At 47.0% G+C, this 8,797-nt stretch overlaps 1 protein-coding gene across 1 annotated transcript in view; it reads left to right on the forward strand.

Annotated features, from left to right (window-relative positions):
- Nucleotides 1-322: 322 nt before the first annotated feature.
- Nucleotides 323-8,797, forward strand: part of LOC107116987 (probable asparagine--tRNA ligase, mitochondrial) — a gene marked incomplete at its 5' end in the record, with an annotated part of 82,718 nt that continues 74,243 nt past the window's right edge. Inside the window, one exon of the mRNA XM_015419021.1 lies at nucleotides 323-463. Within this exon, the coding sequence (XP_015274507.1) occupies nucleotides 323-463 (141 nt within the window). The remainder of the gene's footprint in view (nucleotides 464-8,797) is intronic.

Below are 8,797 nucleotides of genomic sequence, written 5' to 3' on the forward strand. Positions count from 1 at the left end.
TAACAATTTTTCTATCAATTTATACACTTTTTCCCATCTCTTTTCATGCACCTTTTCATTTTTATTCTGTAGCATTAAATTTAGGTTATCCATTCTGGCTAGTTCCAGTATTTTATCTATTAACTCTTCCCTTGTGGGTGTAACTTCAGCTTTCCATTTTCGAGCTATTAACAATCTAGCTGCTGTTATAATATAACTTAATACATATGCATCTTGCTTATTGTATCCTTTCGGGATCATGTTTACCAAATAGGGAGAAAGGATCTAGATCTAACTCTGTGGTTCTCTTCCCACCCCCTCGTATTCCTCTCTCGGTGTTCAGACCTTCCCCCTGAAGTACAAAACGCGTCACCCGCTAGACTACCTCCGGCAGTTCCCTCACGTCCGGTGCAGAAGTAATACTCTGAGCGCGCTCCTGAGGATACGCAGCGAAGCGACGGCCGCAATCCACGCCTTTTTCAAGGTACCTTCCCTTTTGGACTCGAGTGGAATTAAGTGAATAGGGTTGTCTTTGGGAAAATTCAAACCTGGCTCCAGAGTTAGCGTAGTAGTTTGTCAGAACAGAAATCTTGCTCTTCTCTACACCGACTTTCGTTCTGAAACTTAAAGGAGGCATCAAGTTAATTTCCCAGTTCGGTGCAGTGGTTAGGAGTGCGGACTCTAATCTGGGAGAACAGGGGTTCGATGCCCCACTCCTCCACATGAAGGCAGGTGGGTGACCCTTGGGTCAGTCACAAGTTCTTTCAGAGCTGTTCTCTCAAGGGCAGTTCTCCGGAGAGCTCTCTCAGCCCGACCTACCTCACAGGGTGTCTGTTGTGGGGAGGGGAAGGGAAAGGAGTCTGTAAGCTGCTCTGAGACTCCTTTCGTTTAGTGATGGGCGGGGTATAAATCCAATCTCCTCTTCTTCTTCTTCACTTAATCTTGGTGGTGGAAAGGGCCGTAAATGCACAGCCAATTTATGGCGACCCCGTAGGTTTTTCAAGGCAAGAGACGTTCAGGGGTGGCTTTGCCACTGCTTGCCTCTGAGTAGCAACCTTGGACATCCTTGGTGGTCTCCCATCCAAATACTAACCAGGACTGACCCTGCTTAGCTTCTGAGATCTGTTGAATTCAGGCTAGTCTGGGCTACTGAGACCAGGGCAGCTTAATATGATGAAGGGCTGTTACATGGCTGTTATTGAAAGCGGTGTCCCTGGGGGTTTAATTTTGCCTTACAAACCCTGCTGTATGGCCAAGCCAAGTAAACTGAAGTTTGAATTTATGAAATAGTCTTTTTTTCATACATAAAAACATAAGAGAAGCCAATGTCGGATCAGGCCTGTGGCCCACCCAGTCCAACGCTCTGTGTCACACAGGGGCCCAAACCCAGGGGCCATCAGGAGGTCCACCAGCGGGGCCAGAACTTCGGAATCCCTCCCACTGTAGCCCCCCCCAAGCACAAAGAATACAGAGCATCACTGCCTCAGACATAAGAACATAAGAGAAGCCATGTTGGATCAGGCCAGTGGCCCATCCAGGCCAACACTCTGTGTCACACAGTAGCTAAAACCCAAGGGCTGTCAGTAAGTCCACCAGCTGGGCCAGAACCCCAGAAGCCCTCCCACTCTTGCCCCCCAAGCACCAAGAAGACAGAGCCTCACTGCCCCAGACAGAGTGTTTCATCTGTACCTTATGGCTAATAGCCACTGATGGACCGCTGCTTGATATATTTGTCCAATCCCCTCTTGAAGCTGTCCATGCCTGTAGTCGCCATCACCTCCTGTGGCAGTGAATCCCACGTGTTAATGATTCTTTAGGTGAAGAAGTGCTTCCTTTGTGCTGTTCTAAGCCTAAGGGTAAAGGTAAACGTTTCCCTTGCTCGAAAGCCAGTCGAATCCGACTCTAGGGATGCGGTTCTCATCTCCGTTTCCAAGCCGAAGAGCCAGCGCTGTCCGAAGACGTTTCCGTGGCCATGTGGCCGGCATGACTAGACACCGAGGCGCACGGAACTACTGCTCATTAATTTCATTGAGCACCACTAGTCACATACACACTGTGTGTAGCACTGTGTTGCAGCTTGTAGTTTTTTGAAAACTGTTGTAGACCCTACCATTAGGGTTGGCAAGCTACCCCTGGCTACGAGGAGGGGATGAGGGGGCAGGTAGGGTTGCAAGATTCAGGTTGGGAAACTCCTGGATATTTGGGGATGGAGCCTGGGGAGGACAGGGACCTCAGCGGGGTAAAGTACCGTAATACCCACCCTCCAAAGCATCCGTTTTCTCCAGGGGAACTGCTCTCTGTAGCCTGGAGATGAGCTGCAATTCCAGAGGATCCCCAGGTCCCACCTGGAGGCTGACATCCCTCCCTTCTAGTTATCTCCTCAATGGGAAAGCTTTTCAAAAAAAGTTTTAAAGAAAATATTCCACCTTTGACCACTAGATGGCAGAATTGGCATTCCTATAACTTCATAATGAAGGGAGGCTAGGAATAAATAGGGGCCAAACTCAGGGCAAAAAACGGCCTGTTGACGTTTCTTTAATGAGTTGCCGTTTGCTTTCCCTGCAGTAGCTGGAGCAGGTTTTGCATTTCAACCGTTTCCAGCCTTTTGTACGGGTTAGGCTACGGCACGGGTGACGTCCCCGAAATTTTGCTGTCCCTCATTAAAAATGGAATTATTGTCGCCACAGTGACTTCGGCCTAGTTTTGGGGACAACAAAGGTCCGGTTGCATAACGGGTGGTGCGTAATGAGAGAAGAGGTTTGGAAGTTTTAGTGTACAGCAACTTTTAAAACACCATTTATAGCATACTCTGCATTCAGTATTTTCGTGAGGGATCTGTTAGAAGGGGGTATGCGAAGGCTGCTATAGTGTATAGTAGGGTTGCCAAGTCAAAATTTTGCCGGAGCGGGGGACTCCCTGCTGGCGGCTGGAGTACGCGCGCCGCACGCACGTCACCCGGAAGTGACGTGACGCCGCCGGGCACGCTGGGGGCAGGGCCACAACCATCCGAGGGAAAACTATAGAGTTTTCCCTCGGATGACCGTGGCCCCGCCCCCAGCATGCCCGGTGTCGTCATGTCACTTCCGGGTGACGCGCACGTCGGGGTGGGGTTCCCCCCGGGCCCCGATCCACCGGTGGCGGGGAACGGCCTCTGGGGCGGGGTTTTCCCCGCCCCCCGGGGGGACTTGGCAAGCCTAGTGTATAGATGGTCATTGTTGCATATTTTAATTTTCTTTTTGGATTTAAGCTTGGAGAAACGACGGCTGAGGGGTGACATAATCGAGGTTTATAAGATTAGGCGTGGGATAGAGCAGGTTGAGGAAGAAGTTCTTTTCTCCCTTTCGCACAATACAAGAATGCGTGGGCACTCAAGGAAATGTCTGAGCGGTCGGATTAGAACAGATGAAAGGAAGTCCTTCTTCATCCAGAGAGTGATTACCACATCGAATTCACTGCCACAGGAGATGGTGGCAGCTACAAGCATAGACGGCTTCAGCAGGGAATCAGATAAACATATGGAGCAGAGGTCCATCAGTGGCTATTAGCCACAAGGTATAGACAGGAACTCTCAGTCTGGGGCAAGGGATGCTCTGTATTGTTGCTTGGGGGGGCAACAGTGGGAGGGCTCCTAGTGTCCTGGCCCCACTGCTGGACCTCCTGATGGCACCTGGCACTTTTGGCCACTGTGTGACACAGAGTGTTGGACTGGATGGGCCATTGGCATGTTCCAACATGGGCTTCTCTTCTGTTCTTAATGTGTGTTCTGACCTGTATAGCCCAGACTAGCATGAGCTCCTCCACAGAAGCTGAGCAGGGTCAGCCCTGGTTAGTGCTTGGGTGGGAGACCACCAAGGAATTCCAGGGTCGCGTCGCAGAGGCAGGCAATGGCAAGGCACCTCTGATTGCCCCTTCCCTTGAAAACCCTACAGGGTTGCCATAAATCGGCTGTGACTTGAGGTCACTTAAATATTGGTTGGCCCAGGCTAACCAGGTTTCGTCAGCTCTCGGAAGCTAAGCAGGGTCAGCCCTAGTTAGTATTTGGATGGGAGACCACCCAGGAAGTCCAGGGTTGGAATAAGGACATAAGAGAAGCCATGTTGGATCAGACCAGTGGCCCATCCTGTTCAACACTGTGTCACACAGTGGCCAAAACTCAAGTTCCATGAGGAGGTCCACCAGCCGGGCCAGAGCTCCAGAAGCCCTTCCACTGTTGTTCCCCAAACACCAAGGAGACAGAGCACCACTGCCCCAGACATAAGAACATAAGAGGAGCCATGTTGGATCAGGCCAATGGCCCTTCCAGTCCAACACTCTGTGTCACACAGTGACCAAAACATAGGGGCCTTCAGGAGGTCCACTAGCGGGGCCAGAACTCCAGAAGCCCCCCCGACTGTTGCCCCCCAAGCACCAAGATTACAGAGCATCACTGCCCCAGACAGAGTGTTCCATCTAGGCCTTGTGGCTAAGAGCCACTGATGGACTTCTGCTCCATATGTTTATCCAGTTCCTTCAGTTTCTCAAGTCAGGAATTGACTGTTACCAGCATTTCAACAGAAGGAGAGAAAAACCAAAGTATGATGTGAAAAACAAAACAGGAGGAGGATTAAATTCAAAAGATCAGTCCAAGGTGTACTTGGTTTTCTTCTTAAAATACAGGGAAGAAAGGCATAACTAGAGTTCCTCTGGTACATTATTTTTGAGAGATGTGGGGAAAACCACCACAGAGAACCGTGCTTCTTCCCGGAAGAGTAGCTTTGCTGGATCAGACCAGTGGTCCATTTAGTCCAACGTACCGTTAGCCGCTCTGGTGAAACATCATGCCCTTATTATTGTTGGCAGAGTAACTAACACGAAGCAGAAGGTCACAGCTATATTACCAGTAGGACAAAGAACACAAAAGCTGTAGTGAATGCCCTATACATATATTATCTTAAAGCATAGAAACAATTCCAAATACAGTTCCTCAACAGCGTAGAAAAGTAGAAAATGACATGATTTCAAAGACGTTTGAAAAGGTTTTGAAGAGGCTGACGAAACTCCCCGGAGTACGTTTCCGTTTCGTAATACAACTTCTTCTGAACGACATCAATGGAAGCAAAGTTTTGTGGTATTGCAAACATGCCTGTTGCTTTAGAATTTTCATGTACTAAGTACTAGGATTTGAAAGAGTTTTTCCTGAATGATTACAATCACGATGTATAAACAGAAGACGACACTCTGGTTCCATTGATGTCGTTCGGAAGAAGTTGTATTACGAAACGTACTCCGGGGAGTTTCGTCAACCTCTTCAAAACCTTTTCCAACGCCTTTGAAATCATCTCATTTTCTACTTTTCTACGCTGTTGAGGAACCGTATTTGGAATTTTTTTTAATGCTTTAAGAGATTATAGAGTAATTAACACAGCAACAGCGCACAACCTGATTAAAGAGTAGATAAAGATTTATTTAGGAACTAATATACTTGATAGTAAAGAGGAGAGACCGAGATACGGTCCTAACTACATCTCTCGCTGAGAGAGAGAGACTAAGTGTGGAACTTCCGGGAAGAAGGAGGAAGTAGCGATGTGAAAACAGACAAGGAATGATACTTGACAGGAGAGAGAAGATACTGTCCTAACTAATTGTCTTCTTGCTGCTCCCTTCAGGGCTTTCTTCTCTTCTTCTTTGTACACCAGACATTGCCTTTTCCCAACACCCCTTTCTCAAGGTCTAGTGCACGAAGTCCACACAAAAGCTTATACCTTGAATAAAACTTTGTGGGTCTTAAAGGTGCCACTGGACTCAAACTTTGTTCTGCTGCATTTTCTTACATAGACTTTCAAGCTTTTCTTGAGGAAGTGGCTTGGTGAGTGCGTTGGCAGTCGTTTCATCTGTAGGGCAGTATTTCAGCTCAACAAGCCCTTCCCCTTGCGTATTTCTTACTAGGTGACGCTTCATATCCATGTGTTCCATTCGCAAGTTGATCTTCTGCCAGGGCTCTTTTTGTAGAAAAAGCCCAGCAGGAACTCATTAGCATAATAGGCCACACCCAACAGCAGGAACTCGTTAGCATATTGGGCCACACCCCTGACAGCACAGCTCATTAGCACATTAGGCTGCACCCCCATGTTACCAGAAGTGTGGTCACCCAGCCACACCCACCTTTTGCTTCTTATTCTGTTTACCTTGTTTGTTGTCAAAACCCAGGGCCTTTTTTTGTAGCAGGAACTCCTTTGCATGTTAGGCCACACACCCCTAATGTAGCCAATCCTAATGAGTTCCTGCTGTTGGGTGTGGCCTATTATGCTAATGAGTTCCTGCTGGGCGTGGCCAATTTGGGAGCCAGCCGGAACTCCGTTCCTGTGCGTTCCTGCCCCAAAATAGCCCTGATCTTCTCCATCTGTGCGAGTTTTATGCACCCCTGGTTGTCTTCAAAGAGTTGTACTTGTTCGGGTTCCTCTGTTGAAGTCTTGCATTAGTGCCATGACCCGGATAGCCCAGGCAAGCTTGTTCTCATCAGGTCTCGGAAGCTAAGCAGGGTCAACTGTGGTTAGCACTTGGATGTCGGGAGGAGGGGGCAGGCTTTATTCAGCCACCTCCCTGGATATCCTCCAGGCCCCCAGTAGGGGTCAGTCACCAGTGGTCGACATGACTTCCAGTTGTGGACACATGTGCACACACACGCACACACACAAAAAATACAAAAATACCCAAACAACAGAAAAGTCTTGCAATTTCCATTTTGGTCGTCTGCACGCTTCTGCTGAGGATACATTCTTTACATTCTTTACAGTGGGAGGGCTTCTAATGTCCTGGCCCCACTGGTGGACCTCCTGATGGCACTGGTATTTCCGGCCACTGTGTGACACAGAGTGTTGGACTGGATGGGCCACTGGCCTGATCCAACATTGGCGTCTCTTATGTTCTTATGTTCTTACAACAAACCGGACCACGGAGTATTTCACTGAGTAAAACACTAAATCACCATGTGTAGTTTTACAATTTTTAATCTTCTTTTTATATTATGCTAAGTGTAAATGTTTTAAGTATTTTTGAATGATTCATTAACAAGAACACAGCTTATTCATGGATCATGAAGCTCGACTGTACAGTCAGAATAATATAACTCCTGTAGTAATATTTACAGCCAGTAATGAGATCTTAGGCTCAAGGTCCTCGTGTAATTCATTTATTACAAAGGGAAAAGCAACTTAAGAAAACAACGGCGTTCTAGTCATCATTCCGTTTGTGTACTCTTCATCAGGTTTGCCTGTTGTTGATTCATCGCCATCTGATGTACTGAGGGCTGCAGTAGAGTATCATGCTTAATAAACTATATACATAAAGAAGCTTTCCTTTACAATAGAAAGCATATTGCATTTTATAAACTCACCAATGTTTCAAGATTCTTAATACTATTTCATAGACTTTGTTGGTGCCACGCTATTGTGTTTAATTTCTAAAAGAAAACAGGCAAGAACAATATACATTTTACAATTCTCTGATATAAGGAAATCATAAGTGTGAAAAACATATTAAGAGTTACTGACCTGGTGACTGGGAATCGCCGATATTAAGCTATGACGTGACCAACGCTCCCTCTAAGCCGTGGAGTCTTGTAAGCAAAAATTCTATTTTGTGAGCTACTGGTATTAAAGTTGTGAGCAAGCGATTTGTCAGCTGCATACATTAGTTTGCTCTGGAGCCCATCCTTCCTGAGCTAAGCCAAAAATGTGTGAGTTGGAGGCCGGCTCACACTAACTCAGCTTAGAGGGAGCACTAGACATGACTAGGTCTACAGTGGCAAAACTTTCCTAGTGTGGCAAACATATCTCCATGGAGAATCTAAGAGCTGCAGGGAAAGGAGTTTGTAAGCGGCTCTGAGACACCTTTGGGTAGTGAAGGACGGGATATAAATCCAATCTCCTCTTCTTCTTTTACCTCACAGGGTGTCTGTTGTGGGGAGGGGGAGGGAAAGGAGTTTGTAAGCCGCTCTGAGACTCCTTTGGGTAGTGAAGGGCGGGATATAGATCCAATCTCTTCTCCTTCTTTTTTTACCTCACAGGGTGTCTGTTGTGGGGAGGGGAAGGGAAAGGAGTTTGTAAGCCGCTCTGAGACTCCTTTGGGGAGTGAAGGGCGGGGTATAAATCCAATCTCTTCTTCTTCTTCTTTTACCTCACAGGGTGTCTGTTGTGAGGAGAGGAAGGGAAGGGAGTTTGTAAACTGCTCTGAGACTCCTTTGGGTTGTGAAGGGCGGGGTATAAATCCAATCTCCTCTTCTTCTTCTTTTACCTCACAGGGTGTCTGTTGTGGGGAGGGGAAGGGAAAGGAGTTTGTAAGCCACTCTGAGACACCTTTGGGGAGTGAAGGGTGGGGTATAAATCCAATCTCCTTCTTCTTTTATCTCACAGGGTGTCTGTTGTGGGGAGGGGAAGGGAAAGGAGTTTGTAAGCTGCTCTGAGACACCTTTGGGTTAGTGAAGGGTGGGGTATAAATCCAATCTCTTCTTCTTCTTCTTCTTTCTAAAATGTTACCTCTCCAGTGATCTGCTCCTTGCGACTCCCAAAGTAACAGCAGTACAGTAAAACCATAAAAAGCCACATAAAAATCAACAATAAGAAAATAAGCCATAAAACCAGCCTGCCTTAGGCATTGTGGAAAGGTGATATATAAATATTTTAAATGTTTTAGATAAATAACCCAAGCCCTGTAACCAGCATCAAACAATATTATGCAGCCTAACATTATATTCACGAAACAGGACTCAGGGTAGAAGCCGGAGTACCATCGGAAATTCCTAACTTTCCATCTTTCTCTCTCTCTCTCTTTTTTAAAAAGG

This window comes from Gekko japonicus, unplaced genomic scaffold (genome assembly GCF_001447785.1).
Source record: "Gekko japonicus isolate JY-2015 unplaced genomic scaffold, Gekko_japonicus_V1.1 scaffold3806, whole genome shotgun sequence".
Classification (NCBI taxonomy): Eukaryota; Metazoa; Chordata; class Lepidosauria; order Squamata; family Gekkonidae; genus Gekko; species Gekko japonicus.